Source organism: Diabrotica undecimpunctata, chromosome 1 (assembly GCF_040954645.1).
Source record: "Diabrotica undecimpunctata isolate CICGRU chromosome 1, icDiaUnde3, whole genome shotgun sequence".
NCBI classification, from domain to species: domain Eukaryota; kingdom Metazoa; phylum Arthropoda; class Insecta; order Coleoptera; family Chrysomelidae; genus Diabrotica; species Diabrotica undecimpunctata.
Window position 1 is genome coordinate 17040324 of NC_092803.1, and position 25466 is coordinate 17065789.

General features: G+C 34.5%; 1 protein-coding gene across 7 annotated transcripts in view; it reads left to right on the forward strand.

The window, feature by feature from the left end:
- tutl (immunoglobulin superfamily member turtle) overlaps positions 1-25466 on the forward strand; it is a 500395-nt gene that overhangs the window by 412172 nt on the left and 62757 nt on the right. For 5 of the 7 annotated variants that reach the window (XM_072537564.1, XM_072537584.1, XM_072537611.1 and 2 more), the window contains 8 exons: positions 1378-1562; positions 8628-8857; positions 19219-19361; positions 23486-23756; positions 23977-24185; positions 24407-24614; positions 24714-24860; positions 25132-25422. In XM_072537564.1, coding sequence (XP_072393665.1) covers positions 1378-1562; positions 8628-8857; positions 19219-19361; positions 23486-23756; positions 23977-24185; positions 24407-24614; positions 24714-24860; positions 25132-25422 — 1684 coding nt within the window. The remainder of the gene's footprint in view (positions 1-1377; positions 1563-8627; positions 8858-19218; positions 19362-23485; positions 23757-23976; positions 24186-24406; positions 24615-24713; positions 24861-25131; positions 25423-25466) is intronic. The other 2 variants (XM_072537593.1, XM_072537601.1) reach the window with 1 other exon arrangement.

Genomic DNA, 25466 nt, shown 5'->3' on the forward strand with positions numbered 1-25466 from the left:
TCTCTCAGCGTATTTCTTGTAATTCTTCTCAGTACTCTCATCTCTGCCATTTCCAGTAGCCTTTGTGTTTTGACTGTGTCGGGTCTGGTTTTTGAGACATATTATGTCATTATTGGTCTTACACTGGCTTTATAAATTCTTGACTTCATCTCAGTGTTAATGTGTTTGTTTCGCAATATAGTGTTGTTAAGGCATCCTGCCAGTCTGTTTGCTTTTTGTACTTGATCTCTCACTTCTTTTTACAGGTCTCCATAGCTGGACAGTGTAATTCCCAGGGTAAATGCCATAAATTTCTATTTTAAATCTGGTTGGTTCTTTGCTGACTACTGTTATCTACTATCTTTATCTTAGGCTATTAATATTGCGTCGTCTTCGTAACAGAGTATTTTTATTTCTTTGTTTCCCATTGTGTATCCTCTTCCTTTGTTAACGCTTTTGGTGATTTCATCTATGATCAAATTAAAGAGCATGGGGCTCAATAAATCCCCTTGTCTTATTCCGCTGCCTATTTCTATGAGTTCTGTAAGTTGTCCATCTATTCTGACTTCCATATTGTTGTTTTGGTAGATATTTTCGATAGTTTTTATAATATTTAGAGGAACTATCTACATACCCACGCCTAGAAAATGCTTCTATCTATCCACAATAAGATGTGTATCCATTTTAGTATTATTACATCGAAATTTTGTATTTGTAAAGCTTTCTTTGCCCCGGCCTAGAATATTTGTTATAATTTAAAAAATAAAAGCATCCAGAGTTAAACTAAGCTTCGTGGAGTAACTGCCACAAAAAAATCGCATAATCCGTTTTACTTCCTTCAAATGAAATTGTGTCGCTTTATAAATTATTATCGTGATTGAGAGTACTTTGAATATAAAAATTTGCAACTACATGAAACATATTAATAAAAATATTTAAAAGCAAAATACTGAAAGAAAGCGTTAAATAATGAAATCAATACTGAAAAAAAAAACAATAAAAAAAAGAGAAACAAAAGGAAATTTAATATTTATGTAAAACATCTTTGCATAAATGTGTAGATAAATTATTTTAGAAAGTTTACACCAGTTGATCGAGTATCTCTAGCATTCTTATATTTATATATAAAAAAATACTATAAGTTCGTTTTTAATATAAGAGTGTCATACAGATTAGTAGATATGAAATTTGAATTACTAACCAGTTTTCTGTCTTGTAGCAAACGATATCTTTCTCAGTATTGGGTATGTAGTTATCTATTTTGATCCTGGTAGCACCTAAGCAAGTATTTACTAATCGTAAGTAGCAAAAATCCCTTGATTACTTACTCCTTAAACAAAGTCCCGCACTCTTCAAATGAAGGATTAAAGTCATTTTTTTGTTTACTTGTGTATATAGAAAGGCAGCGCCCTCATTGAGTACTTTTTAAAGGGGCAGGACATACCGATCTACATCTGGTATGAGAGCTATCCGACCCACAGCGGAGAAGGATACGAGGGGAGAGTGTCCAGAGTCTCTCCCGACTCGCCATATGGAGCTGCCTCCCTTAACCTCACCAATATTAGAGAATCTGACCAAGGATGGTAAGTTTAAAACATTTTTGATCTATTTTAATAAAATTTGTCCAAATATATTAAACCAATACATAAACATCTACAATCTAAAAGGAACAGATTAAGCGAAGCCGGGTCCGCCATTTGCTTTAAGGAAAGATGTCAGCGTTGTCAGGTCATCGAGGTCAGATAATCGTGCGCCGTTGTTACAATTATCATATTTTATCGAAAGAATTGTTGTACTTACTTATATTCTATTGAACAAAAAATGAACAAAGTAGAAAAAATAATATGTTTAATTGTTTGTAATAGAAACAAACGGAAGAAAATTACTAACCTTCTATCCTTAATGCAAATAGCGGTAAAAGCTTTAAAAAATTTGACAAGTAATAGGTATTTCTATTAGTTTTATTTCTTTGTAATGTACTTTAAATTTATATTTGTCATTTGTTAATTGCCGTTTAACGTTTGACGTTTGGCATTACACATCTGACGTGTTGACATTTAACATTTGACTTATTTACTTTTTTTCGTTTGTTAGTGTTTTAACCTACTAAGTATTTTATGTTTTTTTTTGTAAAAAAAAGAAAAGAATTTTTTGTAAAAAGTCCTTTATGAAAGGTATAGATATTTATTTAAAAAACCGTTTCGGGAGTTTTCCATCATCAGCGCTGCTACCTAAAATAAGTATAAGCACTTTAATTAAGAAAAAACGTGAAAAGTTAAATTTTGTTTAAGATAAAAAGCACATGTGGTTTAAAACAGTTGAGTCCATGGTTCTTCACGCGTGCTTTCATCATTTAAAACATACGAAATTAGTCGGAAATTTACTACACACAACAGCAACTGACAGAAAGTGACTACTGCTTCGATCACGGATTATATAATAAAATTTTATGTTATTTGATGAATAAAAAGAATATAAAATGTTATTTTTGCTTTAAAATTTTGGTCCAGAATTGCAGCTAATTTGAAGTAGCTTAATAAATTCTTTTAATATCATTAGTGATTATTAAATAAATAAACAATTTATAAAAAACATATAATTAAAGTAACAGTAAAATTATTTAAATAATGAAATATTATTCAGCTCAAATAATATTGCTGCAAGATTTCGAACGTATCTTCAACGTTAATTAGTATATAAATATTACACATATGTATTTTTTTTCTCTAATAAACCACTGTTCAATTAATTTGTTAGTATGTTCTACTAACTTTGCCCAGGCGACATCGTTACACTTTTGAATTGCTTTCTACCACATACATGTATTATAGTAAGTCTTGCAATCTGCCCATACTAATTCGAAACCATTAAAATCTAAGTGATACGGTGGCAATCAAAGCACTTTGTGTTCATGTTCACGTATCAATTCATCTACAATATATATTTTCTTGTCGGTTCATCTTGACCAACTGTAACAATTTTTGTTTTAACTGATGTTCATCCAAATTCTTCTTCTTAAAGTGCCTATCCGTTCCGGATGTTGGCGATCATCACGCCTATCTTTACTTTGTTTATTGCAGCGCGGAACAGTTCAGTGGTAGTCGTGTTATACCACTTTCGTAAATTTTGAAGCCAGGAAATGCGTTTTCTTCCTGGTCCTCTCTTACCATTTACCTTCCCCTGGAGAATCAGCTGGAGAAGACCGTAACGTTCTTGATTTCTCATTACGTGTCCTAGATATTCCAACTTTTTAGTTTTGGCGGTCATGAGAATATCACATTCTTTCCCCATTTTACACAGGACCTCCACATTAGTAACTCTGTCAACCCAGGATATACGTAAAATGCGCCTATAACATCACATTTCGAAAGCTTCGAGCCGATTCATAGATGCAACAGTCAGTGTCCACGCTTCCATTCCGTAGAGCAGAACTGTGAATATGTAGCAGTTCAATAGACGGCATTTTGTTTTTAATGATATGTCTCGACTGTTGAAAATGGTTCTCATTCTAACGAATGCTGCTTTTGCTTTTATTATTCGCTGTTTAATTTCTGTTGAGTGGTCCTATTGGCTATTTAAATTGGTGCCTAGATATGTATATTGCTCGACTCTTTCGATATTCTGTTGGTTGATTGTAAGTTGAGCGTTTAGTATTGGTTTTATACTAATGGTCATAAATTTGGTTTTCTTTATGTTAAGAGCTAGTCCGTATCTGTTGCTGACTTCTGTTATGCGATTTATTAATATCTGTAAGTCATTCAGATTATCGGCAAAAACTATAGTGTCATCTGCATATCTAATGTTATTCAACCATTCACCGTTTATTAGTATTCCTTTCGCACAACCGTCTAAAGCTTCCTTAAATACCCATTTAGAATAAATATAAATCATCAAAATTAACATTGTTTTTCTTCAACCAATCTATAATAACCATTTAGCGAAAGGTTGTTTATTCATGAGTTCACTATGGTAGGGTGCGTTGTCCATGACAATGAAAGATTGGTGAAAATAATTGTGTACTTATTCATTTAGTAAATATTGTACTATTCATTTCACCGTGAAACTCTACAGTCATGGATTTGGAACAAAATAACAAACTGGCGTCTTAAATTTAAATCTTTTGCTGAACCGGCATGAACCACAATAAATCTGTTTCCATTATAACCACCTGGTTTACGTACACTTCTGCTGTTGTCATTATGCCCGACATCATTTTATTTCCCCTAGAAAAATCCAGGTTACGTAAGAAACACGCTCGTTGTGCTGCGATATGAGTTCTTTAAATTAAAGCTCTGTGATGGTCATCTTTTTTAATTTAAAGCTTAAATCTTTTAATACAGTACTGCCCAAAATAAACAGTACTGAAACTGAAACATAGATGTCTCTTTGTGCGCGCTGTAATATTCAAATTAACTAGTATAGACCTGTCAAGTAATCCTTAAACAATTAATTATTAAGGCCTAATTATTAAAAATGCTGTTAAGTACAGAGGAGAAAGTGTTTCTTGTGAAGCAATATTTTCGCTCATACGGAATCAGCCGACGTAATAGTGCAAGTCTCCAATACGTGTGTGATCAATTCACACAACGGTTTAATAAGCGTTCTCCAAGTAATGCTGTAATTTTGAAGGTTGGTGAAAAGTTTAGAAATACGGGTAATGTACTGTGCCAACGAAAAGGAAACTCAGGGCGTTCCAGGACAGTTAACAACAACAATAACCATGAACGTGTTTTTGAGCGAATCTTGGAAAATCCGAAAGCCAGCCAGACAAGAACAGCGTTGCATCTTGGCTTAAGTCAAACTTCCTTACAAAGAATCCTGAAGGAGCTGGGTGCATTTTCGTATGTGATTCATGTACATTAACAATTACATCCCAAGAATTATCAACAGTAGAGAGGAATATTGTGTCAGAATTCTTGCTTTACAGTATGAAAGTCCCGAATTTTTGAAAAATATATGGTTTTCAGACGAAGCACATTTTCATTTGTCAGTCCGTGTAAATCTTCGCACAAATCGATTTCTGGGCTTTACCAGACCAGATGAAGTTCAAGAAGTTCCTTTACATAGCGCAAAAGTGAGTGTCTGGTGTGCAGTTTCGCGACACGGAACCATTGGTCGATACTTTATCGAAGACAATGGTAGGTAAGTCACACTTAATCAACAGAGGTTGTAGCATTTTTAAATTCTTTGGTATATATTGAAATCACCCTGTATGTATTAAAACACCCAAGTATATTTTCCATGTGTTTCTGTTTCCTATCGTACATATTAAAACACCGAAATATTCTTTCAATTCTTTTTGCGTCGACGAGTTGATAATAAACACATTTTTAAAGTTTGTTTATATATCACAGATGCATATTTCCTCGATATTCTTTGATTGTTAAGCCGCCTAATATTGGGCGTTAAATAAATATTCCCGTTTATATGTTTTGTTTATACCAAGTTGGGCCAATGAATTTTAAAGATAATTACATCACTCTTTGTAAAGCCGCTGTCATGAGCAGTTGGTCCCGTTGTAGTCCGAATTTAGCTTCAAATTCGTATTGGATTTTCGTTTTTCGCCTTTTTTTTCATGGGAAAATGTATAGCAGTGTAAAGTTTTATGTGCAGTTAATAAGGTTTGGAAGAATCGTTGAACAGTCAAGACGCTGTGAGTGTCGGCGTCAAAAACCGGCAAATTTGTTGAAAAAAGTGAATTATACTCAATGTAATGTGTCAATTTTGGACGAGTAATTACTGTGTTTCATTTTCCATGCCGTTTCTCATCTGAGAGATTTGTAAAACGGTGTTTACAACAACTTTGAAGGATAACCACATGTTTCCATTTTGCCAGCAGCTTTCATCCTCGTTTTGTTTGTCCCTGGTTGTCATCCCAGGCTTTTTCGCAGTTTGGAGATGAATTTGTTCGTGTAGCAGAGAGTGTAAGTCCAGTTTCCATCCCCAGAAATTTTAGTGAAATTCAGGAAGGAGGAACCTTTTCTTTCATCCATCAGGAAGATTCTTCAAGGCGGCGTCCATTTTAAATAGCTTTGAGAACCTTCTTGTGTTTTGTTTGTCCAGGAGACTCATGTAAGTACCCCTTTTCTTTTATTTTTGTAGTTACCCCTTGTAAGTCCCCTTGTCATTCACTTATCTACGATTCAGTTCTCCAAAGAAACTCTGAGTGGCCGTTCGCAAGGTTTCGGTTTGTTTTGCTTGAACTATCTCCACCCCAATAATTTCTGTCCTCATTTTTCAACCCCCTATAGTAATACCCTATGTGGTAGGCAAAATAATCGTTACAAGTTACCTACAAATTTCAACACGCCTTATCCCTGATCTACATCAATTTTATCGTGCACGTAATTTGGCATTTCGAGACCAATTTTTCCAGCAGGATGGGGCAACTTGCCATACTGCTGTCGCAGTTCGTCAATTTCTTCAGGGATATTTTCCAAACAAATTTATATCACGATATACTGACTTCCCCTACCCTGCACATTCTCCAGACTTAACATCTCCAGGCGCATACATTTGGGGCATGGCTAAAACTGCCGTTTTTAAACGGGCACCACAAACCATCAATGAGTTAAAGGATGCCGTTAGAGCCTTCTTCGCGGACTTGAGACAACCTTTATTCCATAACACTACGAGAAATCTGGAATATCGGTATGATGTCTGTCTTGAGAGAGGAGGAGCTCATTTAGAACATGTTATAAAGTATCAATAATATGTATTTTTTAAACCTAAAATAATTACAAGTTCAGTACTGTTTATTTTGGGCTATACTGTATTATACTCAAGGATGTTTTACTTGTAGAAACAAATTCTGTAACCTGCAGCTCATTGATCAACGCTTCACATTCATAGGTTACATGTTTCTCTAAACATGTTATTTATTTTATTATATTACTATAACATATTAAATCCTACTCGTAATTCTTAACAGAACGTTGGTTTACTTACTATGCTGGTATATATTATATATTGTATTTCGAATTACCATTTTATTAATCTTAGGTAAATCAGTAGTTTTCGTTTTTAAACGATGTCTACTTTTCCCCGTAGAAGATAAAACAGGTTTTTTTTGTCTTTTTCGTATATTGTATAATGTTTTTCTCACCAATTTAAGTACAGCTGCAAAACAAAGTTAAAATATTATTATTATTTCTAATTAAAATTAAAAAAAAAACTAAAAATAAAAAGTTCCTTTTTCTAATTCAACGTACTGGATTGAATTTAAAATGAGTTCTTGTGCTTGTGAAGTATAAGTTTTTCCAGGCACAATCTAAAAAATTCAATAAAATATTTTCCTTTTGTCATTCTTTTCATTTTTGCGGAAACTTTAACAAAACCATTCCTTAACTGTGTGAATGAGATTACCTTTGTATGTATATTAATGGCAAAATAAAATACACTTATAATACACCAAAAATTTTCAAACTCAAGTATAAAATTAGTTGTGAAAACAATTGTTTGTGTAATATAAATAACTTCATAATGCAAAAACAGGGCCAAAGAGCAGCAACAGAATCCAACGAACTGGCAGCTACAAGTAAACAAATCAAAAACGTCACAAATTGTACTTAAAATCTGAAAACATTTCCAAGCATCTTTTTTATACCTATCTCTTTTTGATGTACTGAGTCTAGAGCGTTCACAAAAATAACATGTGTCTTTACTTAATAAAAGGTATAAATTTAAGGTCACTAAATACATGGATGAAACCCTTTAATGTATTTAGTACCCCATCATCCATATATTTAGTGGTTTTAAACATGTGTACCTTTGTGAGTATGAAACCACATTTGATTTTTACGTTGTTTGAAAGTTAACTTTTCACGTTATTCTTAATTAAAGTGGTTATACTTATTTTAGGTAGCAGCACTGAAGATGGAAAACTCCCGAAATGGTTTTTTAAATAAATATACCTTTCATAAAGGATTTTTTATAAAAAAAACTTTGTGATATATGGTATACAGCCAACTACAAAATATTAACTTTTTTTTGTGAATTCTTTTGTTAAGGTTCTTATATATTTTGCACCCCGATTCTTTATTTCCTCTGAAATCCGCCTGTTCTGCACGGAATGTACTGCAGCCTATTTTACATCTATTAACTATTATACTTACCCTCAAGACTTCAGCAGATATGGTTATACAATATATCCGCAATATCCTATAGCGCTTAATTTGACCCTGATGTGTAACCCAGGGCTCGTGTTTAAATTTCAAACTTCCCAGAGACAGTAATTTCTGTCGAAGCTGCCTTATAGTGCTGAAGATTCGCCTCTAGGACCCTGATTCGGGTCATTACTGGGTTCGCCTCTCCATTTGTTTTCGTTATATTATTATTAGTAGACAAAATCACTGATTTCTAATCTTTTCTGGATTCTCTTTCCGTTTTTCACGCTATCTCCCTCATATTTTGCAGCTATTTTGACCGCTGCAGTTTATTTGGTTATACAGTATTCGTACCTGTACTATGATCCTATATATATTTTTATATCCAGGCTAGCACGCTAGACAGGTTCTTAATCTATATCGCCTTACGATCATCTAGTACTTCTCACTTTTGACAATTGACGTGTATCCGTTAAAAATTGACATTTAAGAATATTTTGATATTGGAATTTGAATTATAAATTGACATTGATGTGTATTTAGGTATGAATGCAAAGTGGTGTTCCTCAACCGTCCCCCCAACCAGCCGAAGAACGGAACATGGTTCCACCTGGATGTGCACGCGCCCCCCAGGTTCGTTGTGACCCCCGAAGATATAATCTACGTTAACCTGGGGGACGCGATCATTCTGAACTGTCAGGCCGAAGGGACACCCACTCCAGAGATCCTTTGGTATAAAGATGCTAACCCTGTTGATCCTTCTTCCACTATAGGTAAGTTGTTAAAAATGATCGTCTGGAAACGTGTAATTATCTCTTAAATGTATGGCCGAATCATACAAAAACAGGGATACATATGTTTTGCAATATGACCATTTGAAATTGGATGTTTGCAACGTTGCCAGATTTAAAAATTTTCTGATATCATTCGTCACTTTGGTTTTTTAAATACAACACCCTGTCTATTGTACCCTTATTGAAATCTCCACTTTAACACCAGTTTAACCGTATACAATACTTTCGATTTTTGATTTTAGATTCAAATTATGTACAACTAAATTTATAGTAAGTAAACATAATAAATAAAAGTTTACTACATTACTTAATTAATGCCTATGTAATCAAGTGTTCACAATGTCCTCCGTTGTTATTTTGACAGTATCCTAATCGATGGAAGAATGCGTCTATTATATTTCCCTTATTTCTCTAGAAATTAATATGGATTCATCGATCGCCTTAGCTCTACAATACTTGGTTTAGATTTAGATTTATAAATTCTACTTTTCAAGTATCCCAATAAAAATATGCTTTAAGATTCAAATCGGGTGAACGAGGAGGCCCTTTAATACTATTTAATCTACTAATTCATTATCCAGGAAATGTCTGACCTAAATAACGCCAAACATTTACACCAAACTGAGTTGGAGCTCCCTCTTTTTATATAAACATTAAAAAGACAAAAGGGATGGCCGCGAGTAAAATTCATATTCCACCAACATTGGTAAAAAATTGGCGGATATACTATCAAATTAGTATCACACTTTAAATATTTAAAGTTATGACTGAAATGACTCGTAGAGCATTCATTAAATGGAAGCCCACACTTCACAACAGAAACCTAACTACTCAAACGAGATTAAAACTCTCAAATGTTGTGTGTGGTCTATTTTCCTATATGTTTTGTAACGTGGGCGCTAAATGTCGACACAATGAATAAATTAAAGGCGTTTGAGATGTGGTTCTAGCGAAGAATGCTGTAATTTTCCTGGATCAGACACACCAGCAATTACGACGTTCTCAAATTGCTAAATAGATTTCAGCTGCTAAATATCGTCAAAATCAAATTTAGCTACTTTGGATATGTAGTGAGAAACAGTTACTACCATCTTCATCACCTAATTATCTAGGGAAAAGAAAAAAGAACTCATAGTTGCGGAATATAAGAGGTTGTACCGGGGTGGGTGTAGAGCAACCTTTCCGCGCGATAAACGATCGAAAAAGCTTTTAATAAAATTGTCATGGAAATAGCTAAGTTTATTGTTTAATTGTAATTCTTGAATTATTATTAGTAGTCGCCAGTTACAAATAAAGATCTACAGCTATCTGTGTTTGTCCATCATCTTGAGATCGCCGGAGACCAACTTAATCTCGCACTTTTACAAGTCCCTAAAATATTTTAAAGGAATAATGTTAAGCGGAGTTCTTCTTCTTATTGTGCTACTCCTATCGGAGGTTGGAAATCATTAAGGCTATTCTGACCTTGTTTACAGCTGACCTAAAGAGTTCATTAGTGGTACAGCCAAACCACTCTCCCCAATTACGCAGCCATGACATTCTTCTACGGCCTGGATTCCGTTTTCCTTCTATTTTTCCTTGCATTATATTTTGAAGTAATGCGTATTTATGTCCTCTCATCGGAGTGTTAAACGGACAATAATGCAGAACTACAAAGCATAACTAGAAACCAATATTACGACAAATAATGTACATAAGGCCAAGGAAAATGATGCGAGGGCGTCTAAATGCGTTCCAACGCGACAAAATACATCTCACTACTTTAAAATACGTCTTACGTCGTCCGTATGTATTCAGATGCGTATCAGTGTCGTCTATGTTCAACAGATTATGTTAAATATTGTTGGATACATTCAAGGAATACTTGTGAAAGCCGTGTTAATTTACATCAAAACCTCCCTGTAATTTCCGTGTCTTTATCACTGTAACGTGTTTTGGCTCCAAATAAATTAATTTTGTTGATCAACACGATTCCAGCACTTGACAAACAGAGCAAAACTCCGGACTTTAAATAATACAGATCCGTATAAAAGTTCCGTATGTTCAAAGTTTAAATCTGGTGTAATTCCAATGTACTCGAAATCGAGATTAAACGAGCTTTTGTTTGCGGCGATAATAATCTCTAGTTTTACATATTCGCGGATTTGCTGCAACTCAAACCAGTTATGTCGGAAAGTTTTTGACAGATTGGTGTTTCTAATACCGACAGAGGAAGTTTTTGTTTAAATTTATGTGAAGACCACTTCGATAATTCCTGACATAAATAATATTCTAAAAAAAACTTTGGTTTCTGGTCGGTTTCTATGTAAAAACCTCTGTATACAAGAATGTCTAAGTAATGTCAAGATCTAATATCTTTACATCATGTTAAATCTAATATCTTTAGAGCATTTTACTTAATATACATAAGATATATCGTTCAGAGATATAAGAGACTTGATATCAGCAGATTAATAAACCGAGCCAAATAAGTGTCCTCCAAATAGCAAGAACGCTTACACTTTGTACGGCAGTACAAGAAGAAGAATCTTTAGAGAGGCTTCTCTTTTCAGAACCCACACAAAAGGCATGAATACATTTTTAATTTTAGTCTGAAGCCGCTCCTTTAATGGAGATAGAGTTACATAACTTATAGTTTAAAACATGCTGTTGCGTTGAAAATATTCAATGACGTCACATTTTCAAGAAAAATCAATTTAAATCTTTCTAGTCTACGTTAAAAAGTACGTGTTAACGAACAGCTGTCAGAAGAAATTGAAATTAGATGTGGAGTAAGACAGGGATGCGTATTGTCGCCAATTCTTTTCAACGCCTACTCCGAAGAGGTCCTGAAAAAAGCTCTTGAGGGTGAAACAGCTGGAATAAAGGTAAATGGAGTTCCCATTAACAACATTAGATATGCGGACGACACTGTGATTTTAGCCGAAAACATTGAAGATCTTCAGAGACTGGTGACCAGAATAGCAGACTATGGAAAAGAGTATGGTCTAACAATGAATGTCAAGAAGACGAAATTTATGAGAATATCGAAAACTCAAAGAAATAACGAGAGTCTTCTAATAAACGAAACCAACGTCGAACAAGTGGACAAATATGCATACCTGGGAACAATGATTAACTCCACAAATGATTACAATCAGGAGATAAAAATAAGAATAGAAAAGGCTAGAACAAATTTCAACAAAATGAGAAGAGTTCTATGTACCAGGGATTTAAAACTGGAACTAAGAGTTAGGTTGGCGAGGTGCTATGTTTTTTCGACCTTATTTTATGGAATGGAATCTTGGACCTTGAATGCTACATCAACGAAAAAACTGGAATCATTTGAGCTGTGGGTGTACAGAAGAATTCTGAAAATATCATGGACAGAACACGTCACAAACAAAGAGGTTCTGAGAAGGATGAACAAAGAAATGGAAATTTTAAATTCAATAAAAACAAAAAAATTGGAATATCTCGGACATATTACACGTGGAGAGAAATACACCTTGCTCCAACTGATCATGCAGGGAAAGATCCAAGGAAAGAGAAGCATAGGGAGGCGTAGAATGTCATGGCTGCGCAACCTGAGAGAGTGGTACGGATGTACATCAAATGAACTTTTCAGAGCAGCCGTCTCAAAAGTTCGAATAGCTATGATGATTGCCGACCTCCGCCGCGGAGATGGCACTTGAAGAAGAAGAAGTCTACGTTAGGTTAGGTTAGGTTAGGATATTTTCGATTCTAACTTTTGCTTTTTGATTCCAGTACAGATTAACAATAACCCGTATATCTCAACTATCCATCTGATGTCACACTCTATCAAAAGCCTTTTGATAATCTATAAAGCAGACATAGAGATCTCCTGGTTCATATCTAGTCGTCTTTGCGCGAGAACGTTAAAAGCGAACAGAGCCTCTCTCGTTCGTAGTCCTCCTCTGAATCTAAACTGGGTGTCATCTACTTCTTATTATATATATTTTTTTTGTATAGTCTTCCATGTATTATTTTGAGAAATATCTTAAGTGTGTGGCTTATTAAGGAAATTGTTCTGTACTGGAAGCATTCTGTCGCATGTACTGAGTTTGGTAGTGTTACAAACGTGGACAGCAACCAATCTTCGGGTATTACTTCTGTTGTATATACTTTGTTGAACAGATCTAAAAGTATATGCAGCGTTTCTTTGCCAATGCATTTAATTAGCTCAGTGGGGATCTGATCTAGGCCTACTGATTTTGCGGTCTTTGCATTTCTAATTACCTGTTCTAATTCGCACATCATTATTTCCGGTCCCGTTTGTTCCTGTGGTTCTTCTTGTATCATTCTTATTATTTACCATTAATATCTTATGTTTATCATATTATGTGCATGTTATGTACATCTTATGATTACCATTTTCATCTTTGAGTATCGCATAGTGTGCTCGCTTTTTGGTATTTGTTCTTTTATTTTTTATGCATATTAAAGCTGTGGTATCTGTTAACCACTTTTCTTTGGCCTTTTTTTTCTCTACTTTAATTCTACTTTATAGTTCTTGATATTTTGGCTTATTTTTCCCTTTGGCTTTTCGCTTCTCTTCCATTAATGCTAGAATTTCTGAAGTCATCCACTTCTGTTTTTTATTTGTCTTTTCAGTCTTTAAATTTTCTTCTGATGCCTTTAGTAATGCCTTCTGAATATTGCTCCACTTTTCATTGACATCTTCTGATGTTAAGATTTCTTCTCCTACTTCTGTTAGATTTGAGTTGACTTGTTAGATCACTTTTTGATGTATTTCTTTTTTTCTTAATTTTGTATAATCAAACGTTGGTTTATTTTTAGGCATTACAATATTTTTGAGTTTCACATGCATTCTAGCTATCAACGGGTTATAGTCTGACTATTGAGCCTTTTTAATTGAAGAACTCTTTTGCGCAGCATCTAAAAGATAAATATTCCATGAACTTATAAACATAATAATAGCCAAGGTTTGATCACAGACATGGCCCTTAAAGAAGAAAACGATATATACCAAGGAATTGACTTGTGCCAACATTAATACTACCCTACTCTGTAGCTCTAAACCCATCGTGGCTCTTGGCTGACTGTACTATCTGCCTTCATTTCTTCCGGTGCATCATAAGGTTTTTGTCCATCTCCTAACCCATGGTATTGAGATCTTTAGCAATGTTTTCTCTCCAACTGGTACGTGATCGTCCTGGTAGTCTTCATCCTTGTGAGTTAGATTGTCATGCTAGTTTCGGCTATCGATCATCTGGTTCTCATTAGATGTGACCGGCCTATCTTAACATCTGCTTCTTGGTCTTCCAATTCTTCCAGTTGGGGCTCCTTCCTATACCAGCCTTACTATTCTTTCGTTAGAATGTCTTCTGAGGTGTTATGCCCACTGGAGCCTTCTGAACATTATTTCTTTTGTTATGTTAGCGTCTGGATATAGTTCTTCCAGCTCTTTTTAGTTCTTATCCTATATTGTCATACTGCTCCATCAAGCATCGGTCCAAAGCTCTGTTTGCAAGTAATTTACAACACAATCTATAGAAGATTGGAGGCTGAAATAAGTAATACCCAAATGGAATTTAGAAAAAGATTTGGTACTAGGGAAGCCCTGTTCGTATTCAGTGTTCATGCATAATGATATCCTGATATGAATCAAAAAGTTTATGCCTGTTTCATAGATTTAGATAAGGCTTTCGATAAAGTACAACACCACAAAATGTTACAAATCCTTGATGCTACGAATAATCTTGATGCTGGGTCAGAAGGAAGGATATGCTGATGATACTGTATTATTTGCGGTAGCTTCCAAAGATCTCCAACAACTAGTCGAACGATTAAATCTTTATTATGACAATTACGATCTCACAAGAAACCTTAAAAAAACTATTTTATAGTTATAAACAAAACAACAAAAAACTCCGTAAGAAGATTTGATATTTGGTGAAAATGTAATTAAAAAAATATCATACTTCAAATATTTGAGAATTTGGAAAACAAATAACTGTGATCGAGATAAGGAAATAAGAAGTAGAATAGACATTGCACGTTATATCTTTAACAGAATGAGGAAGTTCTTTTGCAACCAGATCTTACACCTTGGTCTACGGATGCATATGTGTTTGTCAGTCTTTAATATAATGTTGAGATATAGTTGAGTGTTTCCTGTGTCGGAGATGTGTCGCATTTTAGAAAGATCATGAACGAATAAAATAAGAAAAAATGATGAGGTACTTCGAAGAGTGAACAAAAAGTGCGTGGTATTGACGATATTAAAACGAAAAAGAATACAGTATTTAGAACATCGTGAGGGAAAATACACTTCTTACACATACCGTGCAAGACAGTGCGCCCAGTATAAGTTTAAGTGAAGAAAATGTTTGGGACAATAGTATTTGTAGCTTTGTTTAAAGAATATTTTTGGATATGCTGTAGAAAGGTATTTAAAGAACTTCCAATAAAACTTTGAATATAATTTTAGCTTACAGTCCATCTAGTAAAATTTGGCTTACATAATATGGTTGTGGTGGTAGTTTATGAGAGGTAAGGCCGTTACAGAAACTTTACAATACTTAAACCACCTATAGCTATTCCCCATTATATCACTTCTTTAGACCAGAGTAATAGCCCAGTCTCCGGTGCATCAAATGACCAGCGGTGAAGCCCTATATTCACACTTCTGTCCTCGGAATCCATTAAAAGAGTTGTGGCTTCGCAAAAAGCCACAAGCTTTCTCGACGGGATCTCCTGATCTGGTACATCTGGATAAACACCGATCTCAAGATATACCACCGCTAATTGGCTAGGTCTGGACATGACGGAGAACAATTGAGGACGTTTTGTCCTCCTCATAACGCAAATGTTATCTTGGAGTATCCGCTTGTTGCATCCAAAGTTCCAAACTGGTAACGGTTGTTCAACAAACGTTTTTTTTTATGATCTGGTCTAGGTTTCTCAGGATATCTCTCAGCCAAAACACGGCAAGTTCTGGATACTACAAATTAATATTATAACTGTCACCCAACGGCATACAACAAGATTACTATTAAAGATTAACAATAACTGATATTTTTGTCAGAATATTCCATAGTCTACTTGATAAATAAATTTTTTGTGACAAAAGTGTATAAAGTTAATTTATTTGAAAACTGCAAGAGATAGGTATAGGGTATAACAATACAGATCGTTAGTGAAAAACATACTTTTCTAAAATACCGAATCACATACAGGGTGTCCCATTTGAAAAAAAAAGAAATTAGGCAAAAATTTAGTATGTCGGTTTATATCTTCTTCTTCTTCTTCTTCTTCAGCCTTCATTCATCCATTGTTGGACATAGGCCTCCTCCAATTGTTTCCACGCTTCCCTATCTTTTGTAATTCTCATCCATTGCTTTCCAGCTACAGCTGTTATATCGTCTATCCATCTCTTTTTGGGTCTTCCCACGCTTCTTTTTGTTTCTCGAGGTCTCCAGAATGTCACTTTATGAGACCATCTGTTGTTGCCTTGTCTTGCTACATGTGCTACCCATTGCCATCTCAATGTCGCTATTTTTTCCATGATGTCGGTTACTTTAGTTCTTCGACGTATTTCGGTGTTAGGAATTTTGTCTCTGAGGCTTATATTTAACATGGCCCTCTCCATGGCCCGTTGAGTTACTCTTAATTGTTCTGCCATTTTTCTTGTTATTGCCATAGTTTCCAATCCATAAGTTGCAACTGGTAGTATACAAGTGTCATAGGTTTTTCGTTTTAAGTGTATTGGGATTTTTCTGTCTTTTAAAATGAAGCTCAACTTCCCAAAAGCAGCCCATGATAATTGTGTCCTTCTTTTAATTTCTAGGGTTTGATTTTCCTTTTCGTTTTTAATTGCATGTCCTAGATATATATATATATATATATATATATATATATATATATATATATATATATATATATATATATATATATATATATATATATTGTTCTATCTTTTCTACATTGATGTTATCTATCGTGATGTTTTCTAGGCTGTTGCTTAATATCTTTGTTTTGTCGAGATTCATTTTTAATCCTATTTGATTCGATTTGTGATTTAAATCTTGTAGCATTGATTTTAGTTCATGGATATCTATGCTTATTAGTACTATGTCGTCTGCGAAACGCAAATGGTTAAGATATACTCCATCTATTTTTAATCCCTTTTCGACCCAATTTAGTTTTTTGAAGACATTTTCTAATGCCAAAGTAAATTTCTAGGTCTTTAGCTCGCGTTATATCTTCGTAGAGTTGTTCTATTGACTCGTCATCCGCAGTGGAAGTTGGAGCATAGCAGTGTATTATTTGTAAGCTATATCGTTTATTCAGTTCTAATACAAGATATATCACTCTTTCCGACACTGCTGAGTATTTTACAATATGGTGTTCTATTCTTCGGTTGACCATGAAAGCCACTCCTCCTTGACCGTGGTTCTCTTCTGAATTATATTGGTATAAAGTGTGCCCAGATTTTAGGGTGGTCTTTTTCTCTCCTTGAAGTCTCGTTTCACATAAGCTTACAATATCCCATTTAATAGCCCCTAGTTCCTGCTCTAATTCTTTATTAACTTTATATACATGGTAGAAAAGTGTAATTTTCATATAAAAACCAATATAACTCAAAAACGGCTCAAAAAAATTAAAAGAATATACAGGGTGTCTCATTAAAAAAACGAAGTTCCAAGCAATTTCCGGTATAACCGGAAGTAGCAAATGGATGAAAATATTTTCATTAAATAGGTCACTCTTCAACACACCTTCATTCCAATTTTCATGATTCAGTTACCTCGAGTTATCGAGATATTTCTAATTGGCCGTTTATCTGCCGCACCTTGTATAATCCAGCATTTGGCTAGCAAAATCTGGATTCTTTTGAAATACCAAAGTGCCTGTATAAATGTCGATAAATAACGGCGTTGATAAAAAGTGTGTTTTGACAATATTTTGCGCTTCCCCCAAACAAACCACTCCCAATTTACTTATGTCGTAAGGTATTACCACCTATTTTTATATTCTACTTGTTTTTGTTAACTCACGATAATGCCCCAGACGCGATAATCCTCTGGGCTTAATAATTTAATCTCTGTTTCGCCAGCATCAAAATTCGAATAGATTATAACTTGGGATACACACAACTAGCAGCTTTGTATTATTTTAAATACTGTGATGTTTACGTTTGCCTGGAGCCGAAATTGTGTTGACCATCACAGAAAACGTAATAGCAACGTGGCGCTTTATGATATGAGCGGGTTCTGGTGATTGTGTCGTCGTTAGTGCATTCGTAAAGGGCATAATGTTATTAATTATGACTGGAGGGAATTTGTGGACATGTTTATTTTGTGCATAGAAAGACAGAAATCCTCAGTAATTTGTGTTTTCTGTGTAGATATTTGCAGAAAGAATTTATATTATTTACAATACAAATAGTTTTGTAAGAAACTGTTGAAAAGAAAGCTATTGAACTGAATTTATTTGTCTAATTTATTAACTTTATTTATTATAAAATATTCTAACACTTAGTTTATTAAAGTCTTTATTTGTACAATATTAAACTAATTTATTTCGCACTATAATTATATAATTTATTTACAACATTTATTACAATTTATTTATCCCGACAATACGCGTGTTACATTTCAAAACTCGATACGATATTATTATTCAGACTAACTTTAAAATGAAAAGGTCCTCCATTTATATAAAATATCCGTTATTCTGGAATCCCCTCGGCGACCTGTGTTGACCTTTCTCGAACAGAAGGGGGGCGCCAGACAGGTTTCTAGCTGGTCTGAGAATATACTAGAATGGCATGGAAAGAAGACCGGTTTTATAGTGGCTCACAGAACCTACGAAAATTCTTAGTAGAATAATAACATGTTTACAGGTTAAATATTAGTCATATTTATCGTAACACTATTCTTATTTTACTAAAAATTTTTATTGTTTTTAAAGTAATTACTATTTTATTGGGAATAAGCCACAATTGAAGGTTAAAGTAAATTTATTGACGTTTCAATTTCCACTTCGGAAATCGTTTTCAAAATACAAACATTAATAAATTAAACAAAAAAAAACAAAATTTGTTTAATTTACTAATATTGTTCTGAAGCTATTTTCTTGCGGCATTTTAAATTAATTACTATTTAAATGGGAAATTAAAGGTTAAAATACGTTTATTGACGTTTCAATTAATAATTTACTAATGTTTGTATTTTGAAAACGATTTCCGAAGTGGAAATTGGAACGACAATAAACTAATTTTAAACTTTAATTTTTTGTGGTTTATTCCCATTAAAATAGTAATTATTTTGAGATAATGACAAGCAGAACTTATTTTTGTTATTGTTTTGCAGGTATTTTTAATGATGGAACAGAGCTGCGAATATCCAACATTCGACATGAGGACATAGGCGACTACACCTGCATTGCCAGAAATGGCGAAGGCCAAATTTCACATACTGCTAGAGTCATCATAGCTGGGGGAGCAGTGATTATGGTAAATAAAAAACTAGAGACTTTAATTTTCGTTTCTTATAATTCTTTAATAGTTGTTTTTAACATCTTCAAAGCGTATTTCTAACATTTTCTGGCCGTTGCCTATCTTGTGTTGTAATATTGGTAAGCTTGGATGTATTTACTGTCTTGTTCCATGTGTCTTCAGGTGTTCTCAGTAGCTGATTGAGATCCGTCAATTGGCGTGGTCAAGTAAATATCAGCAATGAACTACATTAGCACCAAAAAGCAATAATCAGAATTGGAAAGTACACAGTAGAATAAGAAATATAAAAACAGGTGTGCCACAATGATCTTTAGCATATTCCGTTCTTAAAAGAATTATTCTATTGCAGCTATTGAGAATTTAAAAGCAGTAATAAAATCCTGGTACTTATCTAATAATATCGTTGCTGTTCTGATGATACTTTGTATTAGAGCCTCACACTCTTAAGAGTTGTTTTGTGGAGTACAGTTAACAATACAGGATATATAAAAATACATTGAAGAATAAGCTACTAGTATTTCTTAAGACAGCAACTTATGCCAACAAAAATAGATCGAACGTCGATACCTTTTCCAATGCACCTTACGACGTTACTTAACCAACAGATGAGCGAATGGTATAACATAAAAGCAAGAATCAATTAAGTACAGAAAATAACCATCAGTAAGATATCTTCTTTCGAATCGCTGAGCTTCATCTTCAGATCGATCCAGCTGAAATAGCAGATTTAATTGCTGTATTGTGACGTTTTTTCTGTCGTTTTATAAAAATGCTGAACTCACGCAAGAGTAAAGAAAGTATTCGTTTGAAATTATATTTATAAATAAAAACTAAGCTTAATATTTTCAACAACGGTAGTCTTTTGAAACTAAAAGTCTTTGCACAAATATTAAGGCGTACTCCCACTACTCGTGTATTTGGCAAGTGCACAAATATTTGTGTACTTGCGTACACAAAAATACCAATATTTGCGTGATCGTCAAATGCACCCAGATTTTAACTAAATTGCAAGTACGTCGCTTCCACTACTCGTGCATTTGACAAGTGCGCCAATACTTGGGTAATTGGCAAGTACAGCAGCTTTTTTCGCCTCTCGGGCGTGAGTGTTTATTTTGTTTCCATCATGACTCCTTTGACTCGCGTCATTTTTATCGACAACCGGAGGGACTGCGCAAGTGGCAAATAATTGTATAAGTAATGGCCAAGTGAACTGCCCAGTATATGCCACATATACGCAAGTGTCAAATATTTGCCAAAGACATGGCAAATATAGGCAAGTGACAAATATTTGCGAGACAAAGCAAGTGACAAATACACGAGAAGTGGAAGTCGCCTTTATGCAAATAACATGAAAAGAGATCACCAGAAGAATCTTCTTAGGAAAAGACGTCCTAAGAAGTGTTTCTAAATCGTTTCTACGTAAGATTTCGATTTGTATTTTCTTCATTTTTATCCGTTTAGTCTAGGAGCTAGAATCTCTATGGAGACTTCACGTAATAATAGTCCTTTATTTGTTAGTTATTTATCTTTTTCTGCCTTTATTCTGTTAAATTGCTTGAAATATATGATCAATGCTTTGGTCTGATCCATCAAATGCTTTTCCAAAATCTTACCGTAGATTGGCTCTTGTTTGTTTTTACTTTTAGTAGCAAGGTTTTTCTTCAGCAAGATAATCAGTTCCTCATACGTATTTCTTATAAGTATATCTTCATCATGATATCCACTATTTTTTATAAGAGATCTTCTTTAGGTGCCGTGTCTGTATTAAAACGTTGGCCGTCATCATATTTACAATTTCCTGAAATCTTTCTTTATCCGCTGCTGGCCGAAATAATTCTTCTAATGTGGAGTCACACCATTGTCTAATATTACGCAGTCATGAATGTTTTTTCGACCAATACATCTCTTTTCCTCCACTTTTTCTTGTATTAGAGGCGAAGTAGATGGTATTAGGCCTCCCGTAAAATTTTCCACCTATTTCGGAAGGCCCACGTTCAGCAGTGGACAAATATAGGCTAATAGATGATGATGATGAGATGGTATTAAGTCATCTAATTATATGACCGAAATATTATGTTTTCTCCCCTTTATGATGTTTATGAGCAGACGTTCTGAATTTATCATTTCTAGAACATCTCCATTAAAAGTGTTCGAAACCCACTATATTTTTAGGATCCGTCGATATCATCACAATTTGAATGATTTTAGTAGTTTTTAATGTCCATGTCTCACAACAATATAATAGGATAGACCATACATAACATTTCAAGACCTGGCAAATATGTATCGACAGGTTTCTGTTTCAAACTTCTGTTTCCAGGTCATAAAAGCCTTACGTCATATTTCGATCGTTGTTATTATCCCTTCATCAGAGTAGCTATTTATATTTAACCAGCCACCAAGGTATTTAAAATGGTTTACACGTTATATCTCCTCTTCTTTAAGAGAAAGCAGTCCCTGATCTATATTAATCTTTCCAACTGACTAGATTTATTAATGTCTGGAGATCTTTTAATTTTTGTGCAACAATGACTGTATTGTCAGCGTATCTGATATTGTTTATTACTACTCCGCCTAGACTTACTCCTACTACCTTTCATTCAAGGCCTCCCTAAAGATTTTTATACAGCATTGATTAAAAACAATAGGTGAAAAAGTACAACCTTGTCGTCCTCCATGATTAATAGGCAGTTTTTCAGTACAAGTTTCCAATTTGGATAGAGCCTACTTGATTTTAATATAAGTATTTTAGCAGTCTTAGATTGTAGTGGTCCTACTGCCACATCCCGCCAAGTCGAAAAGTGTGTCGTGTTGTACTCGGTCGAGTTTCTTTTTGAAGTCGACGAAACAAACATAAACGTTCTTTCAGAACTCAACTGTTTTGTAAGAAAACTCGCATACAAAATAGTGCATCTCTAGTTTCTAGATCATTTCTTAGTCCAAATTGCTTATTACCCATTCTACTTTCACACAGAAGGAATATTCGGTTTTGTATAATTCGTAAAAGTATCGTAAGTGTGTGCCTCATCAAACTGATTAGCCCGCCTTTGCTGACCATGCATTTGGTGAGCCTGCTTTTCTTTGGTAATGTTATTATAAACAGTGACTCCAACCTGGTACTTTTTCTTTTTTTAAATTTTGTTAAAGAAAGTGGTTAAGTATGTAATGTTTTCCTCATCCAAAAGTTTAAGTAGCCCAATAGCGATTAGATCCGGTCAAGGAGCTTTATTATTTTTAGCTTGCTATATTATATATAACCTCTGTCTAATTGGTTGTCACAGGTAATATGTGTATGTGTAGCATACACATGTAGCGTTAGTAGCGAGAAGCATTATCAAAAAGGTTAGTAATGTATCTCTCCCATTCTTGATCACAAATTTTTCGTCTTAGTTTTATAATTCTGGGAGTATATTTAAGGTTCTTGTCGAGTTTTTACTTCAGCGCCGGGGTAAGTTTTTACATCTTTAATATTGTTTTGAAATCGGTGGTTTATTAAAATGTACTCGATTTGATTCCGTACTATTCTTCCTTGTTGTACATCTTAAGGGTATTTTCACGTGTACAGACGCCTTTCTTGAACTTGAAACCAGATATTTGTAATGTACAGTCATTTTCTTGACAGAATTCGATTAGACGCTCACCTAGAAACGTTCCTTTGTTATTTAGTTTCTTTATTATATAAGAGATCCAGAATTGTTAAACCTTTAAAGAAGTCCAAAGCTACAAATTTCTCATACTTCTAGAATATTCTTTTGCATTAATATGAACGCAGAAAAAAGCTATTCCTGAGGTATAATGCCGCTAATCAAAAATAACTAATCAAAAATGTAGTTTCATTAAAAGTTTATTGCATTACACCATTGAAAGTTTTTCTATAGTCAACGAAGAAAAAAATCTTTTTCATATGCCTAAGCTTTTTAGAAAAGTTAACAAAAATTTAAAATGTAATAAAAGTGAAATCTTCAAATTTGTTGATTAAAGAAAATGTACCACAATTTTTTTATGTTCATACGTTCACTTTGTATTTTTAAGCACCAATTTTGAAAATTTCCACTCTGCCCTGCCGCTAACGACACACCATTGAATTTGTTAACTCTCGTATAAACTCGATATCGTTCCAGGTCCCTCCGACGAATCAAACGAAACTGGAAGGAGAAAAAGTCCAGTTCAATTGCGAAGCAAAGGCTCAGCCAGGCAACGTCACCGTGAAGTGGTTCCGTGAAGGGGCTCCGGTCAAAGAGCTGGCTTCTTTGGAAACGAGGGTGACCATCAAAAGGGACGGTTCATTAGTCATAAATCCGGTCAGCTCCGACGACTCAGGTCAATATCTGTGCGAAGTCAGTAATGGGATCGGAGAGCCGCAATCCGCATCAGCCTATCTTAATGTTGAATGTAAGTTTTCAATCCGTATATCAAAATTTATCTTAAAATAATTGTTCCAACTTTCTGTGCACATTTGACATAATTGTTGTGTGTATAAATAATGACATACTAGATATTAATGGTAAGTAATAAAGTGTAGCAACATAAAAAGTAAATATAAAGTAAAGTACGTGTTAGAACATAATTTGTTAATTTTTAGATGAAATTTTTTACTTTTCGTTTGTTTCAGATCCAGCAAAAGTAACTTTCACACCAACGATACAGTATCTACCGTTTCGTTTAGCCGGTGTAGTACAGTGTTATATAAAAGCCAACCCTCCCCTGCAGTACGTTACGTGGACAAAAGACAAGCGCCTTTTGGAGCCCTATCAGACCAAAGATATCGTCATAATGAACAACGGCTCGCTGCTTTTTACCAGGGTAAACGAAAATCACCAGGTGAGAGACTTTACTGATATATCTATATTTTTAATATCTGCGATATTTGTTTTTTGTCGATTACATATCCACAATTGTAATTTGTCACACTTATTTTTAAGTAGAATTGTTGCTTCCATGTATTTTTTCTGATTATGTGAATGTAACTACTTTTTTAGAATGAACAGACCTGTTATCATATTTTAAGAAAAACTTTGTAAACTATAAATATTTTATTTAAGGGTCGATATACATGCACACCATACAACGCACAAGGGACGCAAGGAAGTTCGGGCCAAATGGAAGTTTTGGTTAGAAAACCTCCCACATTTACCATCGAACCGGAAACTATGTATCAGAGGAAGGTTGGAGAATCCGTGGACATGCCTTGTGACGCCGTAGAAGCTGAAGGTACACAGAAACCTGGCATACAGTGGCAGAGGAGAGACGGTAAGCTATTTGTATTAATTGTAGTTCTCTGTTGATCGTTCTAAGTTGACTTTTGACATTTCTAAGCACAAAGAGACAACTGATAATATTCTGTTTCAGGTACACCTTTGCCAAAGAACCGCGTAAAGCTTGTAGGAGGAAATTTGACTATAGAATCGATTCGTCGTTTAGATTTCGGATTTTATCAATGCGTTGCCACCAACGAAGTAGCTACAATTATTACGGGAACGCAATTAGTAGTTGAAGGTAAATGTCATTTTATTAATGATGTATTTTATCAAAAGCCATTTTACGGTCAAGAAATATGAGTTTTTGAAATTCGTAGTACTTTACATAATTATATGTAATAAAGAGAAAAAACTACTATATGTATACTGCTTAAATGTTGGTGTCAACATAAAAGTTCTTGAACCAAAAATGATTCAGTACGAATTGATTGAATCAGATTTCGTTTTCTTTATCAATATCCGATCTTTTATAGCTTTTATGTTTATTTAATGCATTACACAATTCTTAGGAACACAACCCCATGCCCCATATAACCTCACCGGGAGTTCTACGGAATTTTCGGTGACTCTCAGCTGGCTGCCAGGCTATAGCGGTGGTCCGGACTACAAACAGGAGTACACCATGTGGTACAGGGAAGCGGGTACGTCGGACTGGTCCACCATTCCGGTCACGCCTCCCGGTTCCACTATCGTCACTATTAATAGGTTAGCTCCAGGCACCATGTACGAGTTTCAGGTCATCGGAAAGAACGCCTTGGGAGACGGGATGATGAGTAAGATCATCTCCATTAGGACAGTGGGTAAGTGAAGTTAAAGTGGTTGATAAAACATACGAAAATTGTTA